The 24839-nt window shown below is 34.5% G+C and overlaps 3 protein-coding genes across 3 annotated transcripts; all 3 read left to right on the top strand.

The window, feature by feature from the left end:
- Positions 1 to 2854: 2854 nt before the first annotated feature.
- On the top strand, positions 2855 to 4714 carry LOC147402028 (ammonium transporter 1 member 1-like). Its single transcript, XM_086443530.1, has one exon. The coding sequence runs from the start codon at positions 2959 to 2961 to the stop codon at positions 4483 to 4485; it is 1527 nt and encodes a 508-aa protein (XP_086299656.1). The 5' UTR covers positions 2855 to 2958; the 3' UTR covers positions 4486 to 4714.
- A 5836-nt stretch (positions 4715 to 10550) lies between these two features.
- Positions 10551 to 10944, top strand: LOC147402027 (small acidic protein 1-like). The gene has a single exon (XM_086443529.1). It carries the CDS (start codon positions 10589 to 10591, stop codon positions 10775 to 10777), a length of 189 nt encoding a protein of 62 aa, XP_086299655.1. The 5' UTR covers positions 10551 to 10588; the 3' UTR covers positions 10778 to 10944.
- Positions 10945 to 21335: 10391 nt separating this feature from the next.
- Positions 21336 to 22342, top strand: LOC147402026 (uncharacterized). The gene is made up of 2 exons (XM_086443528.1): positions 21336 to 21581; positions 21675 to 22342. The coding sequence occupies exons 1-2, from the start codon at positions 21490 to 21492 to the stop codon at positions 21907 to 21909; spliced, it is 327 nt and encodes a 108-aa protein (XP_086299654.1). The 5' UTR covers positions 21336 to 21489; the 3' UTR covers positions 21910 to 22342.
- The last annotated feature ends 2497 nt before the right edge of the window (positions 22343 to 24839 follow it).

The following is a 24839-nucleotide window of genomic DNA, read 5'->3' as shown; positions in this document are numbered from 1 at the left end:
CCTACTTGATCTAAATCGAACCCAATCCATCGACAACCTAATCATTTTATAAGGTTAATCTAAGAAATCTTTTTGATACAAAAAACACATTGATTTGTTGGTCCTAGGTATCCAAGATTATTTTTTGGTCTATTTTGAGCCATAGAAGTAAGTGGCATGGATAATTCGGAGGATTGGATAAGGTTGAATTTTGATTCAATGAAAAAATATTCTTCTGATTGATCAATTTGCTCAAATTATATTGTTAGTGTCTTTCCACGATGATCTCTTTTCGATGACTAATCAAAAGGTGAATCGCACCTCTCGATGAATGCCACGTGTATAATGGCTTAGTCATTTAAACACTAGCTAATATGCCACCACAAATATTTCATGTGGTTTTAAAATTGGTTATCTTTTCAAATTTAATGATCATAAGCATGGAGGAAGAAGTCATGAAAGCAGGTCTATTGACTCTCTTTATTGACATGGATGTATCTTATGTCCTATTTTTCTTCTCAAACCATGGCTTCAAAAGTTGTTCTAGATGAAGACGAATCATCTGAGTCGTCTTAATATCAGGCATGGGCAAGACGGATGGACCAATCAATTTTTCGGATAAGATTTAAGATCATCATTTTTCTTATTTTTGATCGAGCATCTCAAACGTATTGAAAAACTCGTCTAAGACAACTCGGTATCTGACATGGATGAGACGAGACGAGACCAGACGTGAAATTGAGTTTTAAAAACATGCACCACACATTCACACTTACCTAAAAAATTGTGGTAATTATAAGATGAAAAGTCCACAGTGGAAAAGGCAAAAAACTCATAATACATTCAATTTTGATCCATTATTAAAAGGATGACTATAACGTCCAATCATGTGGGACATAGAAAGCTTCCACCCATAAGTTTTTGCAATGTATATTAATTGAAGGATAGTTTTAATATATATAGATAGTAATTTTTTTAAAAATAGATAGTAATTTTCTTAAAAATTTTAAAAAGTAACTTTTATAAAATAATTCAAACAAATATTTTAACTTTCAACTTACAAAAGATATTTTTAAAGTGTGTTTCCAAATGAACTTGTAATATATATATATTACTTTCTCATATTTTATTGTAATCCGACTTTCAAAATTGATGATATAGATTATCAAATGAATCCTCATCGAAACCTAAATCTTGATCCTGGCCGAAGTTATCTAATTGAAATGGATCAAATGTTTTGGGTTTAATTGAAATCAGTCGAAGTTACCTAATTCTCAGACGTGTGGGCGGGGGAGAGAAATTTTCTTTGTTGCTGATGTCATTTATGCCACATGTCAAAAGGTTGTTGGGCGAGTGAAAAATCTTTCATGTGCAAAGTAAAATTACTAGAATACCCCTACTTACAAAAGCTTTTCCTGTTCAACTTAATGGGTAAAAAAAGCCATGTGAAAATTATATTCACCTTTGGTAAATATATTTATGGTCCACTGTTCCAATCTTTTTGGGAATTTTCCCATCATTGAAAAGTTATGGATTTGGGTCAAGACATGTGGATCCAGATCCATATCAACGACTACAAAGATCCTAACCGTTTAGTATCTATCCTACCCTACATCTATTTATGGTGACATGTGAAATTTCTTATTAAAATCGTGTTTGTCGTTTAGTTAACATCTATCGGTGGGGACCACCGTCGTTTATGACTTTCACATTTACCAATTAAAATTTTATAAGGGAAATAATGCCACAAAGGACTATTCAAAGAATTGGTTGAAGGACATATTATTAGATCTCAACTAGATCTAGTATTTAATGGATTTTATTTATTTATTTATTGTGAACTCCAATCTTTGATGGCTCAAGATGAATCTATGTTACCCAATTTGTTTCTACTAGATTCTAAAATCAAGTGAATCACGAATCTATTGAGTTTTAATCGGATCTGATGAGTCCAAACATTCGATTCAACAAACTAAAATAACATTAAGGTCGACGAATCAAATAATTTTTTTACATTATAATTATACTTATAACTTGTGTATTTGAATTATGCATGTACAAGTGAATGAAACTGACAAATCGATCTAGAAAATCAAAGCGAACTACCCTTATAAATCAGGTTCATTTAAAAATGGTGAACCGTGTATCATGGACCCAAATTCGAACTGAACAAACCAACGAACAAAATAACATAGAGATAAACCCTAATGTTTCTTTTTCAAATTAATTAAAGAGATTAACGGATCAACGAATTCAATTAACATGGGTTTACTCCTTAGGATCATGTGTTTGAATCAGATATACCTGTGAAACTTTCGTATGATCAGAATGTGAACATAAGAATTAATCTCATCCCAAAAAAGATATACGATATCTTACGTTATCAAAAGTAAATTACACCCCTACTTTACGGTAAATATACCAATCTTTAGCAAATATGATACGTCATCGTCATCATCGTTAATAAATCAACAACCAATATGAAACAAGAACATGAAACAAGAACATGCATCAACCATAAGCCCTTAAATGACATCATATCCCATCACCATCCACCCTGTTGGAGACTTCAAATATAGACAAACTCTTATATTTGTCAAAATTCAAACATTCAATATTAGCCACAATTAATCAATTTTTTTTTCCTATTTTGCCCTGTAGAGGAAAATTGAATTATATTATTTATATTTAAAAGTCACTTCATATTGTCAATCCAACACCACAAAATTTAGCGTTGAAGAATTATTTTTTTGTAAGGTGAAGCGGTCAAGGTTCCCTACTAAGATGATAAGGGAAATTGTGCAACTTCGAATTCACATTGTAATTCACAAAATACCCCTAATTATTTGAAAATATTACAATCTGAAACTTTTACTGAGATCGTGTTTGTTAGTGAATCTCGCTCTATAAATTGAGGACCAAAACAACTTCCTCACAAATCTCTCTATTTATTTCTGTCTCTCACTCAAATCGCCTAAAATGGCGACTCTTTCGTGTTCAGCTGATCTCGGTCCATTACTAAGCGCCGCCGCTAACGGAACAGCCGCCGCCGCTTACATATGCAGCCAGTTCGACACTGTATCGACCAAACTCACCGATGCCACATACGCCATCGACACCACTTACCTTCTCTTCTCGGCTTATCTTGTCTTTGCTATGCAGCTCGGCTTCGCCATGCTCTGCGCCGGCTCTGTCCGCGCCAAAAACACCATGAACATAATGCTCACTAATGTCCTCGACGCAGCTGCAGGTGGCCTTTTCTACTATCTATTCGGCTTCGCTTTCGCCTATGGTGCTCCTTCCAACGGCTTCATTGGCCGCCACTTCTTCGGCTTGAAAGACTTCCCTGTTATCGGTTTCGATTACAGTTATTTCTTATACCAATGGGCTTTTGCCATTGCAGCCGCCGGGATCACCAGCGGCTCAATAGCCGAACGAACTCAGTTCGTGGCTTATTTAATTTACTCGGCTTTCTTGACGGGCTTTGTCTATCCAGTGGTTTCCCATTGGTTCTGGTCCAGCGATGGCTGGGCCAGTCCTGCCCGAGCCGACAATCTTCTGTTCGACTCGGGAGTAATTGACTTCGCTGGATCAGGCGTAGTTCATATGGTCGGAGGTATAGCCGGCCTATGGGGGGCCCTTATTGAAGGCCCCAGAATAGGCCGTTTTGATCACTCCGGTCGATCTGTGGCCTTACGTGGTCACAGCGGATCTTTAGTCGTGCTAGGCACGTTTTTATTATGGTTTGGATGGTACGGATTCAATCCTGGATCTTTCATTACCATCTTGAAAGCATATGGTAATGGTGGAAGTTTTTACGGGCAATGGAGCGCCATAGGCCGTACTGCCGTCACCACGACATTGGCGGGGAGCACCGCTGCACTAACGACTTTGTTCGGGAAAAGATTGCTTGTAGGTCATTGGAATGTTACCGATGTTTGTAACGGATTGTTGGGTGGATTTGCGGCAATTACCTCTGGTTGTTCGGTGGTGGAGCCGTGGGCGGCAATTGTTTGTGGGTTTGTTGCCTCGGGAGTATTGATTGGGTGTAATAAACTTGCCGAGAAATTTAAGTATGATGACCCACTCGAGGCCGCCCAATTGCACGGTGGGTGCGGATCTTGGGGGATTATATTTACGGCCTTATTTGCAAAGAAAGCTTATGTTAATGAGGTTTATCCGGGGCGGCCGGGGAGACCTTACGGGTTGTTTATGGGCGGTGGAGGAAAGTTATTAGCGGCGCATATTATCCAAATTTTGGTGATAATTGGGTGGGTGAGTGCAACAATGGGGCCGTTATTCTTCATTTTGAATCGATTGAAGCTATTGAGGATATCGAGCGAGGATGAGATGGCTGGAATGGATTTAACACGGCACGGAGGATTTGCTTATGTGTACCATGAAGACGATGAAACATCGCAGAAGCACGGGTTCATGTTGCGGAAGGTGGAGCCGGCCGCGAGGACACCCACTACCGATGGAAATTCACCATCTTTATCCGTATAATTAATCAGATTAGTAAATTTTCTTCTTTAGGATTTGTTATCATCATCTCTAGAGATATTGTATATGAAATTAGAATTATTTGGGTGGTTGTAGTGTAAGATGCTGAAAGCATGGACTGAATTTGTAATTTGATCTACTTTTGTTTTGATTGGAAGCATGTGATGGAATTGAGTGTCAAGAGAGTTGTTTTGTGAGTTTTATCTCTTTCATTAAAGATTATTTGCTCTAACATTCTCTGTTATTTCTAAAAATGCATGTGAGATTGTGACCCACTTATGCTTTTTTGGATTGTGAAGGACTAGAATCCTACTAGTGCCAAAGGTTTAGCTAGCTTTAAATAGAATATTAGACATTGTGTTCAACCTTATTGTGTTGAGGTTATTTTAGATTGTTGGAAGAGATCACATTTCATGTTCTTTAACCTCAATTACCCTGTTTTTTTTAATGATTTTGAAGGGTTGATTTTAATTTCAATTTGTAGATAATCCGATGATCGATTTTGGCTGATTTCAATTGATTTGTCACCAAATTTATTGGAGTTTTGAGCCAAACTTGATTTGATTTCCATTGAGAATCATTTTACTTCAACTTAGGGTTCAAACCTAACAATACTTATAAGAGTTCCCTCAGTTATACTCTATGGTGTACGTTGATTTCGTCTCTTTGATGCTCCATGTTACAATTATAGTTTCAATCCAAAGGTTAGTGGTGTGCGCCTGATCGAAATGGATTTGGGTTCCACCAAAAGAACAACCCTTCTTGAGACTAAAAAACGTTCACACAAGCCGCTTCTGCCCATGGCACTGACCATCAAAGTTGACTATCATATATGATGGCTAAGGACGATGTTCTATGTACGTTGTGTACCTTATGATAACTCCAACTCATCGAAGTTAACTAGATTTTTCAAATTTAAATTGTTTGAAGTTCAACTCTTGAAAGTTGACAGAAAGAGTTAGTTAAACTCTAGAGAATTTGGGCTAGATGGTTTAAATCCTTCGATATATTTGGTGGCCCACCAAGATCAAGGGATGCAAATCCATGGGAAATTAGTACTAATACCTCTATTTATTGTTTTGGGGTCAACTCAAATCTAAAGCAAGGGTCTTGTTAACATGTGTCCTAATGACACATGTTAAAGTGCAATAAGACACTTTGGAAATTGGAATCTGAGGGTATTTTGGTACAAAATCCAATTTTCAAAATGTATTTATTGCACTTTAACTTGCCTAATGGCACGCGTTAACAAAATCCATAAAGCAATAATAACATACCACCTTAAGCTAACAAACACGAGTATAAACTAGACCAAATCGATCGAGCTAAAATGGTGTATTAGTAATGATCATTATTGTTTGTTTTCTTCTGTCGGGCTCTAGGGTGAGTTATCGATTCTCACTTAATGAGAAGTTTAACTTATAGTTCGATAGAGGTGTAGAGCTGCTCTTTTCTATTCTGATCTTGTACTATGGAATACATAATCCTAGCCATTAAATCTATAGATACAATAGTAAGATTCCCCATTAAACTTTTATGATCTAAAAGATCAACTTTTGCATCCAAGTCTCATTAAAGCCAAGATGATCCTCTAAAAAGTCCTAAGATGAGACAAGGATTACATAATAAATATAAAGGAAGCAAATTAAGTTTCCAACCATTGAAAGTCAAAAGTTATGAAGATGAGGCATCACCATAAAGTTGCTTTGTTTACTCAACAAACAACAGTATTATTCAAACCTCTTTAATCCGCCCACCATCCTTGAATTATTTTGAGTAGGTAAGAATGATATGGAGTGAGAATTTGCTGTTTTAAAATGTGGCTATAAAGATGTTCAATCACTAACAAGCTGCCACCTGCTCACTTAAAGAGATGTAAAACTGTTTGTTTGAATTTTACATTTTAAGAGACAATTGGATGTTTATTGTGGATTTAATAGCTTAACACCCTCATTTGTTAAGACTTAAGAAGAGAAGGTCATATAAATCAGTTTGAAATTCTCCACTAAATAGATGGTTGAGATAAGAGAAAAAAAATACAAATTTCATATACACAAGTACTTGTTTTCTAGGGATTAATATAATTTATTGATTTTGCAAAGATGCCGCTTTTGGTGAGGTGGTAAAGTTAGTGTGCGATAATTCCACTAAGTTGGTGAGGTGGTAAAGTCAGTGTGTGATAATTCCACAAAGTTAAATCAATTGAAATCTCGTTTTCAAACTTAAACCTATCGAAAAAGTAAAGAAAAAGAATACGGTACTAAGTAAATTAAGATCATAATGCTCTCTTTCATTGTTGCTTGACTTCGACTTATGATATGTCGATAACTTCATGGAGAATTTAGGCTTGGGGATTGGGTTTGATTGGTAGTTTACATTCTATGGCCATTTTCATCTAGAATACTTGTTATATTGTGGGGGTATTTGGAAGGAAAAGGACAATAATGAATTTAAAGGGATGAAGATAAATACGCCCACCACCATCGTCTCTATTAAAGGTATAAAGTTGTAACTGGCAACACATAAAGGAAATTACTTTGCAAAAGATAAATACGCACACCACCATCGTCTCTATTAAAGGTATAAAGTTGTAACTGGCAACACATAAAGGAAATTACTTTGCAAAGCAACTTTGAGGTTATCATTAACCCCGAGGGGATGGTTCAGTGGCAATTACGAATCTAATAAGTAGTGAGAGTTTGTAGGTTGTGTGTTTGATACCCAATATGAACAATATTTCCTCGAGACACCCGCGAGGGCGTTCCTCTCTTACTTGGTGCATGTGATGTGTAAATGTCTGTTCAAGTCCAACTTACCCATAAAAAAAAAGAATTAGATAAAGAAAATTTTGGGGAATTTCTTTGTTGAAATTTTTTTAAAGGGGAGTTGCTTGCTTGTAAGGAGATCTAGTTTTGCCTTTTTTTATTTTCTAATTACATCTTTGTTGCTCTTTTTTGTCATTTATGTTAGGTAGATCTTCGCAACCTCTTAACAATTGTTTGCATCTTTAATAATAGAATTTTTATACAAATTAAACATGGGAAATGTTCAGCACCCTAAGTTTTACCACACACTTTAACAAACGTTTTTTGTCTTACATGGGTTAGAAGTTTTTGAATGGGCTGATTTTTGGTGAGGATGATCTCTATGATTAGAAGATCATTCTCCCCAAAAATCAGCCCATTCCGAAATGTTTAGCCTCATGTTTACACGTTGAAAAATTGTGGACCGTCCATTTTTTGTAAACCATTTTTGATGGGGTTAGAAGTTTTGGAATGAGCTGATTTTTGGTGAGGATGATCTCCTCACCATAGAGATCATCCTCACCAAAAATCAGCCCATTCCAAAACTTCTAACCCATATAAGACAAAACACGTTTGTTAAAGTGTGTGGTAAAACTTAGGGTGCTGAACGGGACCCATTAAACATAGTTGAGACCATTTGGGATACCAATCGTGTTGATACCAAAGACAGAGTAATGAAGAGTGATTTAGAGATTTTTGATATATACTCAATTTGAGATATCCCAGTGTTTTTAAATGGATAATATTTCCTTGACCTTGGACTTCTCAAATAGTTACATGAAAAATGACCTAAATACTTTTATTTTCAACTTGTAAGTAAAAAGTCCTTGATACTTGATCTTTTTTCCTAAAACCCTTGATCTTTTTTTCTAACCCATCAACTTTAACCTCTTGGGTAAAATTTTTTATTATCATCTTCAACCATAAGGTTCTATATATTTCAACCTTCAAAACTCATAAATAATATAAGATCATTGAAGTATAATCAGGGGCACATCCAGGATTTTGCCCATGTGGGGACAACCAAGAATAGAAGATTTTTTGTGGGGGCAACTAAGAGTAAAAAATAATATTACTGGGGGCAGTTAAGAGTGACTTTTTTTTATTAGGGGCAATAGTGGTAGATTTTTTTATCTACTGCTAAAATTTGTCGCAATAGCTCACTAGTCTATAAACTTTTAAATATTGTTGTGGGGCAAGTGCCCCCACTGTAAATCCACCCTTTAGTATAATATAATGGAATATTAGATAGAAAAATCAAGGGTTTTTGCAAGCGTTTAGGGGATTTGAATCATTTTGAGTTTTTGAGGTTCTATCTATTTTATCATTGATTCAAATCGTTTTTTGATTGAATCAAAGAATCCAATAATGCCGAACTCGCTTGGTGCATAATCTATAGCCCATCACTTTGTCTATATCAGGGTTTTAAAACTCATGCGAGATGGAGATGACTTGATCAAATCATCATGATCTTGAAGCCAACTAGATGAGATAGTCATGTGAAATTTTCATCACTTGCCTCATCCGAGATTACTCATCAAATATTTTGAAAATATCACTCGAGTTTATAAAAACTTCACCCCAACAAATCAATATGTTGATTAGAAGACCAAATTGGGATTTGTGTTTTTTATTTAATTTTTATATAAAATAATTATTAAAAATATTTGTATCTATACAAAACAAGATTTTGTGACTAACCATCCACCATAGTTAAAAATTATAATTAGATAATATAAATATATATTAAAATTTTAAACTGATTTAAACGAGTCAAATTATTTATATATAAATAAATATTTGTTGCAAAACTAAGAGAAATTGCAAGATGTAAAACAAAAAGAAATTGCAAGACTTCAAAGTATGAGAAAAATTTGTTCTTCAAGAACTCTCTTGACATTCATGTTGTCAACACCTATATTTATAGGCTTACACTAATAATGTGCGGGAGATGATACTTGCCTCATTAAAACCTTTTTAAAGAAAAATCCAACAGATAAAAAAAAATAATGAAAAAAGAGCACACAATCTTTAGGATCATTGAATTGGTGTTAGATGTGTTTAATGCTACTTTGTTAAAAATCTTTACTAGAAAATCTAGTGGGATAAAAACTAGTTAAAGGAAAAAAGAGTATAACACACATATATTCTAAAATGGCATACTTTTGGATGTTTTCCCCTGATAACATCAAATTTCATTTTGTTTGATTATTGAGCCGACACATGCCAATTCAGTGCATAATTTTTTGAAAGAGGTTAACTTTGACAAGGTTTTGGTGAAGAGGTCTGCAATAAAATTCAATAAACAAACACAATTATTAAATTTTATAAAATTTCTGGTTCTATTCTGATTCCTATTGACTATCCAAAATATTTGAATTTTTGATAGAATTCTAGGTTCTAATATTTATTATGTGATTGTGAGCACTTCTAATTCTACACATAAAATCATTGAATTTCTGATTCAATTTGGTTTAATATATAAAAATCAAAGGACTTTAGGTCCGAAGCTTACCATGTAAATCATCAAAATTTCAGATTTTGATTATATCAAAAGAAAAATTATCTTCAAGATGTCTCTTCAAGGGATTTCTCTTAAAAATTCATCTTTAGGATGTACTATCACTTCAAGAGATTTCTAACAAAAATTCATCTTCAAGATATACTATCTATTTAAGAGGTTTCTCATAAATAAAAATTTGAGTCCCAATATTTCTACTAGTTTATGAATAATATGAAACATAAAGAAAATTAATTTTCTTACCTTTCCATAAATAATAAATATTTCTTACATTTATTTGAGATGTGATCTTGAACCTTTTTCGTAAAGAACTAAAGTTTCTTACCTTTTGATATAAAACAAAAGAAATAGTCTTTCCAACAATTAGTAAGTAAAGATTCGCACTAATAATGTGTCGTAAAACAAAAATAAAATAAAATTGTAAGATGTTGTAAACTAAGAGAAATTGTAAGACACCAAAGTATTTATAAGCTTATATTAATAATGATGAGAGGGAAATGAAAAGTTCGAGAGTTACCATCAATTAGTAAGACAAAGAATGAGATTGAATTTTTAAACCAATTTAAACGGTTTGACTCGTCCTAGGCGAGATGACTCGGACTAGACCAACCAAATACTATCGGCACACCAAATTTTACTAATAGCATATTAATCCTTTCGAAATTAAATGGTGTGTTATAAATAAAAGTGGTGTGTTAATAGAAGCTCTATTCTGCAAATTAGCTGATACTCTCTGAAATCTCAAAATCAATCTTTTAGAGAGAGAGAGAGAGAGAGAGAGATGAAGCCTTCACCGACCTACTTTTTCGCAGAGTTGGAGGACCATGGATCTTCAGTAGCGATGGACGTAGACGATCCCGATCCGCTTGAGATATTGGCGGAAGGAGTGGCACACATCGAGAACAAACTCGTCGATTCCGATTTCTTCAACTCCTTTGAAGACGATTTTGATGATTCCGACATCAACTGAAAAAATCTATATTTCTTCAACCAAATCCCTCTCCAATACCTTCTAGGGTTTGTTATCAAGAGCTTCTTCTTGGCTAATTTGATGTTAAAACGCATGTAATTAGCTTTGCAAATCCATCTAAGGTTGAACTGAAGGTGTGGTTATTATAGATGTTAAGTTTGATTTGATGATGGAGCGTTAACAATTGTTATTGATTTCTTCTATGTGTTTTAAGGATTAGGGTTTACTATCTTTTTAGGTTTTGGGTACTTACATTATATACATTTAGGGTTTCATGTTCTTGTGTGTTGTATGTTTATCATAGATTCATAGATGGATGCTAGGGTTTTAGGGTTTGTTCTTTTTCATGATTTGATTTGTTCTACAATATGGTTTTAGTCCATTATTCGAAAAGACTGATGCATGAAACTTTTATGTATCAGCTGGCTTTTGTTGTTTGACAGACTTGTGGGTAGTATAATTGCAATATTAGGGTTTATGGGCAGTCATTACGAATTGGGCTCACATTCCAAATCTTGTCTTAATTTTGTAATCATGCGTTCTAGTTTGATAACACTATTTTATGTCGAGTGAAACTTTCAATGTCAATGGAAGAAGAATCATCTAAGCAAAAGTGTCCTTGATTTCACATGTGGAAATTCTTCCAATATCTATTTGTTTCTTGGGCTAAGAATTCGCATGAATTTTTGATTTCCAAGGGAAAATTGAGTTGTGCTAGACAATGTGGTTACTTTAGGAATTTGCGTTGTTTTTGAGTGCGATCCTTTTTTATAGTCTAGGAATTTTCTTTCTGCTAGCTTCACCTATTGCTACCATACTAACCGTTAAGAGTCAAGTCGTTACTGTTCAACCCGTTGCTTTCTTTCTACCCTTCTTTTTCTTTTTTGATTAATTACGCTTAACAAGTTTCTTATTGTTCATACCTGTAGAGATTTAACTGTATGAAAGTTAATATTCATAATATTGTAGTCTCATGAATGTGAAACAATAGTTTGTTGTTTCGTGACGCTAGAAGTTGATGAAATGAGGAACAAGGACAGTTAGAGAAGAACTAGGAGGATGATGTGAGGTTGCCCTTAAAAAATAGGCTTACTCTGCGACAATATTAGTTAGGATAAAGGGTTCAGTTATTGAGGCTACTAAATCATACCTTTCGGACATTGCCACCCCTGCAGAAAGTTGGTATTCAGGAGACAAAAACTATGTCAAGAAGGTGGAACTAGGATTAAGAATAGGGATCCACGTCCAGCCATCCTAAGAAACCCTTGCCCTGGTTTGTTTTTTTATTTATTTTATTTATTATTATTATTATTATTCAATTTTTTTTTTTTTTTGGGGGGGGGTATGTGGGGTGACAATTGCTTTTGGAGTCTCAGACTATCAACATCCTTAGCATTTCAGCTTTTTTCTTATAATACATGGTTAAGTATTGGAGGGAGGGTTTTGGAATGAGAAAAAAAAAAGTAAGGGGAGAGGGAGTTCACACTTCAGGACATATTGGCAGCTGCTCAGGCCAATGATGCAGAAGCCCCACTAATTAAGGAAGGTCATGTAGTTTGTATTGGATATTCCATAATTTTTTTTAGCATTGACATTTTTTTTTTCTTCTTTTCATAATCCTATCTTTTGATCTGCTTCCATCTGTGCCATACATATCAATGATGATTTCCTATCTACCATTGTGGATTTCTGTACACTGTCTTGCTTTAGATCTGTTAAGTTTCTAAGGTTTCCTTCAGTAATAGACAAGGGTGATTGTGCCAAAGAGGAACTGTAGTCAGAGTTCGATTTTCTTGCATTGCTGTCTTTTCATTTGATGGATGAGTGTCACAGTAATGTATCCCTATAAAAAAGCAGTGAAGCAGGGCTGTGAGAGTGAGTAAGCTGGTTTTAAGGGTGGTTTGGGTTTGGGGTCTTATGGTTAGGCAGGAGGTCTTCATGAATGTTATGGAGACTCAAGACAGTGGTCTAGTGGGGTGTCAATGTTTTCCTTAGCAGCCGTGTTGTTCCATACACTCGTACCTGTGTTGGTTGTCGGACTCACTAAACCGCCCTAGAGTAGTCTAGTGAGGTGGCAATATTTTACTTACCACCCGTGTAACAATGACTCATACCTGTATCGATGCTTGACATGGGTACAAAGTGTCAAACTCACTAAACTTCCCACGGCCCACTCAATATACTGACACCTGTATGGCTTATTTTATATGTTGTTAGACATTTTTACAGAAAACTGTCTTATGTTGAATATTCTGAATAGGAAGAATGCATGCATATGAGTTGATGATATTCGATTCATATCAAAATTATATGGATATATAGCTAAAAGCAAAGTATTATAAGTCTGTTGGAAGTTCGGCATGTGCTTGACAAGTGGGTGGAATGCAATGCATCCAGGACACTAGATATTTTAGAAAATGGAGTGTGCATGTGAAATTGTTTGCAAGCAATTGACCATGTCGGATCTGAGAACAGTTTTGGGAATAGGGAGGTCTTTTAATGGTTTGATATAAATACTAATTAATCACACATGCTAACACATACACCAATTTTCTAAAAAGATATTACCGTGTCAAGTACTATGTCGTACTTACTTATCAGGAAAAACGCTAAGTTGCTAAGATACCTTCTAATGGAACTCTTTGGTTCATTCAAACATTTTGTTTTAATTTAGACTAGGAAAAACAAAATTGGAAACGAATACCTTTTGAGGCAATTTTGGATTTAGTCCCTATGAACAACAATGATGTTATAGTGAGGAGTATTTTGGTGCAAGTTGAAGTCTTAAAAAAAGAAGGAAATAAGGTCAAATCTAGTGGATTGTGGTAGTAAGAGGATATTTAAGAGTTCTCGAGGTTTGTGGCAAGGGGATCCACTTCCCCCCTTTTTGTTCCTAGTGGTGGCTGAGGCTTTGGGAAGGATGATTGGTAAAGCTTTGGGGAATGGAAACCTAGTAGGCTTTTGTCCTAGTGCTGGGGGTCCCTTGGTTACTCAGTTGCAATTGCAGATGGTACATTGGTTTTCTTGGATGCAGATATAAATCAGGTTAGATTTCTTGGGGGTCTTTTGTGTTACTTTGAAGCCGTGTCAGGATTGCCCTTGAACTTTCACAGAAGTAAGGTTTTTCTAGTTGACCATGTGTTTGATGTGGAGTTGTTAGCAGCTACTGTGGGTTGTCTTGCGGCACTCTGCCCTTTTCTTATTTGGGTTTATCTTTGGGAGTGCCGTGCAAGAGCAAAGGCATTTGGGAGCCGATATTTGAGAAGATATCTAGACGATTGAGTTCTTGGCAAGCTAACTATCTTTCTAAAGGTGGAACGTTAACTTTAATTAATAGTATGTTGTTTAGCATTCTAGTGTATTATCTTTCTTTTCTTTTTTTTTTTCATTCCTAAGAGTGTGAAATTGAAATTGGATAAGCTGTTTATAGATTTTCTTTGGCGTGATAAGGATGGGAAAAACAAAATTCATTTGGAGGAATGTGTGCACTTTGAAGGGTTTAGGGGGCAGGTTCTGGAATTTGGGAAGATTGAATGGAGTTTTGCTTGGAAAAGGCTTTGAAGGTTTGTGGTGGATTGGGAAGGGTTGTGGCGGAAAGTGATAGGGACTAAGTTTGGGGAAGATCCATTTGGTCGGGAAAGTGGAGAAGCTAAAAATACTTATGGGTATGGAGTGTGGCAAGGCATTTTAAAGATACTTCCTCAATTTAGAAAGAGGTCAATTTAAGGTTGGGAGAGGGAGTAAAGTAAGATTTTGGGAAGATTCGTGATGTGCGGTGAGCCCTTTAAAAGATAGATTTCCTTATCTTTTTTGCTATCTCAAGAAAAAAGCAATCTTCCTATGACAAGTTTTCGTGTTTTGGAACATGGTAGTGAAGGTTGGGATTTGGGTCTAAGGAGGCATTTGAATGATTGGGAGCTTCCAGAAATAACAGAGTTGGGAATTCTTGACATGGAAATAGGAGAGTCGATTGTGGAGAATGAGAGAGTTTGGGCACTTCATAGTAGATGTTTTGTTTTGGTAAGAGATTTCTATAAAGACTTAGATAGTAGCAGGGAGATCATAATATCCCTTTTGTTGTAGTGTGCGGCCGAAAGTGCTTTCGAAGGTGGCTTTTTTAGTCTGGTTAGCTTTGTGGGAGAGGATTCCTACGTATGATCAACTGAGGAGAAGGGGATTCTGTGGCTCGAATGTTCGTTGCATGTGCTTGTCAAAAGTGGAAACGAGTAATCATTCTGGGTTTGACAAGGGAAATCTTTGGGGATTGGCTTCAAGTGGGCATGAGTTTTCGTAATTCAAGAAGGTTAATTTGGAACCTAACCTCATTTGTGGTTGTGTGGAGTATTTGGAAAGTTAGAAACTCAAGAATCTTTGAAAGAAAGTTTCAATCAATTTAAGAGTTAATTGTTTCGGCTCTAGGATCGCTCTTTCAGTGGTGTCAAAGAGTTCAAAAAGGAGAGGGGGTGGGGGGGACTTCTTAATTCCGTGGGATTTTATTTGTACATTACTGAGTCTTAACTCTTTGTTTGTTTTTTGGGGTTGGTCATCTCGACCTTCTCTTTCATTTGTATCTATGTCTTTTAAAAAAAAAAAACTTTATCTATAAAAAAAAAAGAAAAAAATTGACAAAATTGTTTACAGGGTTAACTGTTGGGGAGATTGATGTACGTGCCATTGTTTCATGGCATATACACATGTACCCTGCATCTCTAACTAGCTGTTGGGAGGTTAATGTGCTAGAAATCGAAAGGGAACAATCTTTTATACTGGCTGATTTATTATTATTATTATTATTATTATTTTCTTGGATTTGCTGAGTCATGCCTCTCATTCGGCGAGGGTTTCACTCGATGAAAGAAAGGCTTCTTTATTGAGTTGAGCATAGAATCATGCCGCTGGATCATCTCAATCACTACCTTTCCCTGAGATGGATCGAATTCCCTTTTTGTTAGTGAAAATTGAGCTGTAGATTGTGAGTGAGCTTACTGGTTGATTCAAAGCTCTCATGAGATCTTGTTGGCATGCCTACAAAATGGTGAGAAAGTCACAGGAAATCCTTCCTCTAACTAATGCACACAGAGAATTAGGTTTCATACTTGTAATGTAACATGACTTTGCAGGTGATAGCTTTGTTATTCTTTTTTATCCTTCAGTTTTCAACTTAATATTCAGTGCACCTTACTACAACTTAAGACTGATTTTTTCACCATTTAGTGGGAAGTTTAGGTTCTTTTGCAGGCTAGCTTTCATTTAATTTCTTTATATTCCTATCAAACTGTTTGTTTGGTTCCACTTGCACCCCTAGTTATGTGAACCACAGAGATCTCATGTTGGACAAGCTGACATGCAGTGAATTCAATGTACTCATTGAGTACATACCACACAAGTTCTATCCATTTTGACATTCTTCGTGATGTTATGAGAAGTTGGTTCGAGAAAAAATTCTAATCCCAAAGATTTGGGTTGATTGAATAACCCTATATCTACCTAGATAAGTTTCAACTCAAGCTGTTAAGGACCATGATGAAACCTAGAAAACATTAGGGGCCCAATGACAAGATGACACATGATGAGCTTTTCAATTCCATATGAACTCTTGCAAGGTTCAAGATTTAATCCCATAAATATCCTAAAATTCAATCCATCCAAGGTGTGGATGCTCTCCAAATATTAGAGATAAACATAGAACTGAGCCAATGGTCGTCCTAGAGGTACCAAAATCTTTAACAGTGGTCCAGATCCAGGTTGAGAAATCAGGCACAGAAAAATACAGATAAGCCCCACATGCCTGTGATCGTCTATGTGACCTAAATAAAAAACGTGTAGCACAACTCTTGACCTTTGTCTTGTTATCCCTTGTACTAATTTCTCATTGTTAATGCATGTTTAGGATATGTTTCCATGTTTATTTAGAATTAAAACTTTGGAGTAAAGAAGATTGTTATTTATTGCAGATGGCAAAGAAGAGGAATAGCTTGAGAAACAATTTCTAAACTAATTGCATCATATGTTTTAAACCAATTGGATTGACCTCTATAACTCAGTTCGATGTGCCCAACTGAAGACCAACATTATTTGGGCTGTGGGGAAATCATCACACCATTTACTAGATCCCGTGACTTGACCTCTGACTATGTATACCCTAAACTTATTTAGTTTTAAGCCTAATTGCTATCGAGAACCTGTAGACAAATCTGGATTCATAGAGATGGTAAGACGAGTTGGTAATGCCCATGGTCTTTAAACTCGTCCGAGACCGAGATGTATCACTCGAGTTAACTTGATATTGGAGCTGAACGAGATCAACTCACAGTATTTTGAGACGATCGCGTATCGTGAGATATGTGAGTCGTATCGGATGGTATTTTTCAATATCTCGGATGATACAAACAAAACAACGCAGAAAATGATTAACTCACGAGTTAAATGAGACGTATCGGATGAGATTTTCAAAATTTTGTTCGAGTTAATCGAGACAAACGAGTTAAAGTCTCAACCTTTTATTCTTTCACACCTCAAATCGATTTTTTAAAATTTATATTTTTTTGGGTTCATTTTTCAATAGGAATCATTTCTGAATTTTTTCAAAAATTTTCAGATTTTTTAAATGGTTAAAAATCATTGTCTCAATGTCGAACGAGACGAGATGTAGGCGGTGTTTGTTTGCGCTATTTTTCAACGCTTATTGCTGAAAAAAATTAAATTCAGCAATTTTGTCAAAATAGCGTGTTTGCTTACTCTATATTTTCATCGCTTATTGTTGAAAATAAGTGAAAAAAAATTCAGCATTATTTTGATGTTGAAAAAAAGTGCTTAAGCGGTAAGCACTTCACTTTTTTCAACACGGACAGGTATGCCTTTTGTTTTTTTAAACATGGACAAGTATGCCCTTATTCTTAAAAGGATATTACCTCTTATATCCCATGGATAAGTATATAAACACCCCACAAATTAATAAACCCACACCATACTTAAATTATTTTGTCTTATATGGGTTAAAAGTTTTGGAATGAGTTGATTTTTGGTGAGGATGATCTCTACAATGAGGAGATCATCCTCACAAAAAATCAGCACATCTTGAAACTTCTAATCCTATCGAAACAAGTTCAAGAACTGTAAATTGTCCTTTTTTTTTTTTGAAAATTATTTTTGATGAGTTAGAAGTTTTAAAATAGATTGATTTTTGGTGAGGATGATCTCTAGACCATATAGACTATCCTCACTAAAAATTTGCTCATTCCAAAAACTTTAACCCATATAAAATAAAACAAAAAATGGCTATAGTGTGGGTTGCCTTATTAATTCATAGGGTGTTTTTATAATTACACATCCTTCATTTCCATCGAAAATTATTCATCTAAAATTAAGTTCTTTTAAAGTTGATTTCAAATTTTGGTTACTTGTATGACATTATTATTTTTAATTTGAAATTTGTGGGCTTTTATAAATAGAAATTATTATTTATAAATTGAAGATTTGAGTATTATTTATTATTTAAAAATAAATTGTATTTTAATTTTATAAGAAATAATATATTTTATTGTGTTTGATAATAAATAAGTATTTGAAACATGCAAACAATGTATAATATGATTGTAAGAGTAACAAAGACAATTTACCAGTTTCAGCAATGTGTAACAAACATGATTCAGCATATAAACAAATAACTTTTTCAGCACTTAAATTCAACGCTTATAAGTTTCAACGTTTAATGCTATTCAGCATTTATTTTTGTCAGTTTAACAAACAGCATCGTATTGTTCGAGTCAATTCATTATCAGAATTGAATGAGATGAGATACCAAGTTTAAAAATCACGGTAATGCCAGGCTTACCTTGAAATTCAATTCTCAACTGGAGCTCCAACATATCCCCAAACGAATAAGACCAGGACTTCTACAGGAGTGTCTCAGTGTTGTTTGCATTTCTTGATTAATCTCGGATGATGATTCTATGGAGATACTAGTAAATGTCTCTTTATCTTGAGGGGACACACTTATATTTTTATATATATATATATATATATATGAGATGAGAAAACCCAAAGCCAGCCCTACCCTTTCCTCTTGTGGGTTTGGATTTGACACCAATATCTACTTCAGTATGTCCTGGTCTTGAAAAAATATTCATTAAGAGTTGGAATTCCTTATGTTTTCACACCTCGAAAATTTCTTGAATACCAAACACAGCTAAAAACAAAAAAGATATTTTGGTCTGATTGTGGATCAAAAGTTGTTTTAATAACAATGGGGGAGCCAAAAGCAAGAAACAAGTATTTAGGTGGGTTCAGGCCTGAACCTAAGCTGAGTCCGTCCAAGCCCCTCTATTTCTATTTTTATTTTTATTTTTATTTCTATTTCTAATTCTAATTTTAAGGAGGATTAGTCATTGGGTTTGACCCTGACCCCATAGACCATATAGTAGTACATCATAAGAGAATCACTGTATTACCACTCATCATGACTCAAACCTAAGCGTCAAACTTCGTTTGAGTCTCCACCGCACTTATGTCGGCATCATTAATATCATCACCGCCCCCCATTAGTCTCCCCAATCGATGAGGCTGCAACAATGCCACCTCACATTCATAATTTCGTCAACTGTTGACCAGATATTCTGAACTGTTACACCCCCTTACATTTTTTTTTTTTTCTAATTATCGTGAAAAAATAATATCCTTTAACATCATAAATCACGCTTTTATTAAAATTTACTTTCTTTTAAAATTAATTTTGTTAATAAGAAAATATTTTCTTAGTGAGGTCACCAAAGAGTGGTCTAAGCATCCTCTAAGGACAATTGGTCACTTGATATTTTAGGATATCCTTATGGTGAGGTTTTAAATAATTTAGTTTGGTTAAAGCTTATAGGTGATGATATTATATATGTCAGTATTTAATTTTCATCGTCATTTATCATAAATAGGATTTCTATTAGGACTGTTAATGGATAGGATTTAATCAGAGTCAAAGTTCATTAGTGACAAAGTTTACAAGATTTGGATCGAATATGAAACCGATCTGATCCTCATTGAATTGGATCATCATATCCAATTTTTATTTGATCTAAATATTTAGATATGAACCAATTGTATGATACAAAATAATTGGATTGGTCCGGATAAGGTCAAATTTGATCTAACATATAAAATATAAATATCATATAACCTAAACAAAATAAATAATGTAATTTATAAACGCATTATAATATATTAAAATTCAATTCATTTTGGAAAATAAAAATAAAAATATATAGTATCAATTGGATGCTGGAAAATATTAGGATTACAAGTGTGATTCAATACATTGACAATCAGACAATTGACGTTAAACATAACTATGATGGATCACTGAGACGTGAAGAGCATCTTTCAAAAAATTGGCCTCTAGAAAAATTATCAATCACCAAGAAATTTATATATTTCTCTTTCCATCTCAGCCATTTGTTAGAAAACTAATAAAAGTCGACTCGAGGAAGAAAAAAGTAGTATCTTTAACCTAATTCTTGGTACATCTCGTGAACCCATCTTTTATCTACCACAATAAACAACCTATTGTGATTACCCACCGAGGATTAGTTGCCCCCCCTCCCTTCCCCTTCCCCCTCCCCACCAAGGTTTTGACTTGGAGGTAGCTAAGCTATACATGCCCCTCTTCCAAAGAAATGTGACTAATTAAATGCTGTAACGGTGTTGGATGGTGCGTGTGGTCTCAGGTAGATATTAGTCTCTCACCAAACGAGGGACGTGGGGCTACTTGTTAGAAGGTCACTTCGTTCTGTTATTTTATCCGTGTGAGATTTTGTCTAACTCCCAATCTCACAAAGGCTTTTAGTCCACATGAATTGTCATGTGGTCCAAATAACACTTCTGTCCTCAATTCTTTCTGGGTTAGGTTAGATTAAATTTTTAAAAAAAATAGATGGTCACTAAGATTATCTCCAAAATTCAAAACCCGTGAAAGATTATCTTTTTAATTTGACACTTTTTTTTAAGATGCTCGCTAACTTGATAAAAACTCTCGTGTATCCCAAGACAAAAGATCTATGATTCTGTGATGAGAGTGTATAAAAAGCATATGAAAAAAGAGTGTTAGATTATCATGGCACTTTTAATTTTTATTTTTTAAAATTTTTTGCTCTACACCCTTTCGATACTGCATGCGTGTCCAATCATATTTTTGGATGCTATATAGAATTTTCATTATCAGCATACTTAGGAAAGAATTTTACACAATTTCACCCCCTCCCCTCCCTTTTTATAAATATTTATTTTGTAATTCTATACCTTGGGAGATGATCACCTAAGGATAAAGGAAATTACATTCAACTCAGGGGGCATAAATGTAAAATCATTAAACTGTAAAACTATACGTGCAACATAAAAGAAAACATGACTAGTACAGTAATTTTGCCAAATTAAAATAAATAATTTTGGCAAGACCCTTATACAGCTGTTAAATAATAAATCCATATTAACTTTTCATATTTTTGGATATATTTGTGTTAAAAAAAAAAAACCATAAATGGACTTGAAAAGGACCACAATAAACATGCCTGGAATTATCATTACAAATGCCCAAATAAACATCTATATAAGAAGAACCTAAAAAAGAAAAATCTGAAGAACCCATCACTCCAACTTCTGCAATTAATCTCCATTTCCCTTATTTCTTGTGTTCTTGGTTTTCTTCTAGTTTTTTTCTTCCTTCAACCATGGCTGCACCAGAACCCAAACTTAATATAACAGTTGATAGGAATCCATCTGCTTCTCTCTTATCTGAACTTGGTATCAAATCATGGCCTAAGTAAGTAACATTTTTGAATCCAACTTAATTACTTCATATTTTTTTTTGTTTTTGTTCTCATATCTATATATATTCTTATATCTTGTTGTTTAGGTGGGGTTGTCCTCCAGGAAAGTTTCCATTAAAATTTGATGCAGAGGAGACATGTTACTTACTAAAGGGGAAAGTAAAGGTTTACACTAAAGGGTCATCAGATTATGTAGAATTTGGTGCAGGAGATCTTGTTATCATCCCTAAAGGACTCAGTTGCACTTGGGATGTATCTGTTGCTGTTGATAAGCACTACAAGTTTGATTCTTCTTCTTCTTCATCATCATCTTCATCATAGTAATTTTATCATTTTTAGATCACAATCTTCTTCTAAGTTCATGTCTTCTTCATGATCTTCATAGTGCTCTTTATCATTTTTAGATGACAATCTTCTTCTAAGTTCATGTTCTTCTTCTTCATGATCTTCAATCATAGTAATTTTCTCATTTTTAGATCACAATATTCTTCTAAGTTCATGTGTTCTTCATTATCTGCATAGTAACTTAATCATTTTTAAATCATGATCTTCATTTAAGCTCATATGTTCTTCATCTTCTTCTAAGTTCATGCATCATCTTCTTCTTGTTTTAATTGTCCTTAATTTGTTAATTTTTGGAGGTTTTTAGAAGATTGTTTCAAGTGTAATTGTGATGCCAGTCAAAGATAAGGAAAAAAAAAAAAATCAGTCAAAGAACGTCTCCTTCAAATTAATGTTATTTATTTTCTTTGAATGAGCTTTTAATGTTGCTTTGACCATACAGATTTAGATATTCTTATATATCATTGAAGCCCTCCATTTATCACATGTAAGGAGTGTCACCGAAATCTTTGGATTTTCTTTTGTGTTGTTTTCCACTTGTTCTTATCTTATCCACTTTTATATTACCAATGAATTTGAACCAATGTGGACCATTATGTACTGTCTAGATTGATTAGATCATATAGAAACAGTAAAACATGTTGGAGAAAATACCATTTCCCAAGTGCTAGGGTTTCGTCCTATTGAGAGAGAGAGAGAGAGAGAGAGAGAGAGAGAGAGATGCTCTTGCCACACCAAATTTTGCTAATGCCAGACCAATTCCTTGTAAATCACCAAAGAATTGTACACAATTTGGGTGGCGTTATCAAAACTTGGTGTGGCAATAACAGTTCTCTTGAAATATTGATGGTCTTCTCTGCTATTTTTAAGGTCTAGCTAGAGCTTGTTTTTTGTGCTCAGCTATTTGGTGTGTGGGACATTCTCAGTCTTTGTTTGCCACCAAGTAGAAGTTGAGTGAGACTTCCATTCTATTCTCTATGGGACTTTTCTTACCTCAAAGGGTTAAGATAAAAAACGGAAAATTAATTATAGATTTCTTCCTCGAGATCTTAACATGTTTTCTAGGGATGTGTGTATATTTTCAAGGGATACATATTCTTGGGAATCCCTACAAGTATTCTCCCATCTCGATTGTTCCTTTGATGGAGTTTCCTTCTCTATTAACCTTTAATATTTTCGTAACTTGACATAAATATTCTGAAATTGCAAAAGGCAAGTCCAATTTGATTTTTGAGATTTGGGTGAATAGGTACTTGATTTCCTAAATTCAAATTATCATTTTTTTTTCAAGATCAATATGAAGGGAAAATGATGATCATGAAGGTGTTTATGATGGATTGTAAAAACGATGGAGATTTCGAGAAATTCATGAAACTCTTTTGTTATAATCATTGCTTATGCTCTTAGCACTAATTATTTCAAAAGGAGTAGAGGAGGTGTAGAAATTTTTAATTAAAATTAAAAATGTTAGCTTATATATGATAGATTTGGATACACTCTTATGGGCTTAATGCTAAGAATTAATTTCAATTACTTTGGCTATCATTTGGATCTTAATATTGAAGGCAAGATCATCTTTCCTTGATACACATTTCATCAAAGTTTTAAGTTGACTAATACCAAGACGGAACCAAGAAGTCTTCATGGCCAAGCCTATTTAGTCCTTAATTGGATCTTAGGCTCAATGATCGATAGTCTTTATATAGAAGAACCAAGTCTCAATTTATTTGTATGGGTTTAGCAAATTATATGTAAAATTGAAAGAATAATGTTTTTTAAATGCCTTCGAGGTAGAAACCCTACTAAAGAATAAAGGGTAACCTCTCCTTAATTTCTTTCCTCCCAAATGTCCCAAACAAATCGTAGAAGGAATGATGAACACAAAATATTGTAGACCATGGGGCAATGAATAAAAAGGTGTCACTTGATTCCTCATCTCTTGAATTTTTATGAACACCAATGTGATTGCGCATTGTCCAAATAATGACCTCATTACGAGCTCTACATGGTCCTTCGGTCTGTGTGTGTGCCATGGTTTTAAAACTTGTTTTAACGTCTCGTCTCATCCATGAATGAGACCGAGTCGTCTCGGATGACATTTAAAAAAAAGCCTCAGAAATTAGAATTAGAACAAACCATTATTTTTAGACGACTTGTCAACTCATCTCATTGGTGGACAATACCGAGACAACTCGGACGAGTCATCTTAGTTTCAGACGAGATTTAAAACCACGGTGTGCATGTGTATAGAGGTTCTCGACTCGTGAAATTTGACAAGAAATAACACATGATCTTAACAGTGTAAGCCTTATCTGATACTTATCTCGAGGATAAATTTCAACCGTTGGATTTTGTGCTTGTACAATCAGGATTGGGTGCTTTCTTCAGGCATATTTCTTGAGTCAACACAACCAATGACCCATACATATGAACGAGCCAAAGACAGATTATACATGTAATGGCCTGCATACAGATGCTTGCTAGGCCCATAAATGTATAGGTCAATGTATAAAATAATAGAACACCAAGGACATTCGTTTTCAAACTGACGTGAAGATGTATAGGAACCATAGATGCTTTTTGACTCCTAACGTGAAAGTGTATAGGAATCATAGATGCTTTTTGACAGTCAAAAATCATTTATGGTTCCTATACACTTTCACGTCCATGATGTGCGATGTGAGATTCAATCTTGAGGCCACTTCAGCATTATTCAATATATAATTGTTTATATGAATAGTTTAATGGCTTGGGATTGTACTTTTAAAATTTTTCAATTTTTTTTTACCATCACTTAAGTTTCAGCAAAAATTTCTCGATATAGCATATTTCTTTTAAAATGAATTAATCATCATGATATCGATAATTCTCTAGGGTTCTATATGATTGAGCAAGGTAAATGGGTGGGA

Source organism: Akebia trifoliata, chromosome 5 (assembly GCF_017979445.1).
Source record: "Akebia trifoliata isolate Shusen 1 chromosome 5, ASM1797944v1, whole genome shotgun sequence".
Classification (NCBI taxonomy): domain Eukaryota; kingdom Viridiplantae; phylum Streptophyta; class Magnoliopsida; order Ranunculales; family Lardizabalaceae; genus Akebia; species Akebia trifoliata.
This window is presented reverse-complemented; position numbering and strand designations above follow the sequence as displayed.

Coding starts and splice junctions, on each gene's coding strand:
- LOC147402028 (XM_086443530.1), top strand. CDS start 2,959: ATGGCGACTCTTTCGTGTTCAGCTGATCTCGGTCCATTACTAAGCGCC.
- LOC147402027 (XM_086443529.1), top strand. CDS start 10,589: ATGAAGCCTTCACCGACCTACTTTTTCGCAGAGTTGGAGGACCATGGA.
- LOC147402026 (XM_086443528.1), top strand. CDS start 21,490: ATGGCTGCACCAGAACCCAAACTTAATATAACAGTTGATAGGAATCCA. Junction 21,582..21,674: donor GGTATCAAATCATGGCCTAA/GTAAGTAACATT, acceptor CTTGTTGTTTAG/GTGGGGTTGTCCTCCAGGAA.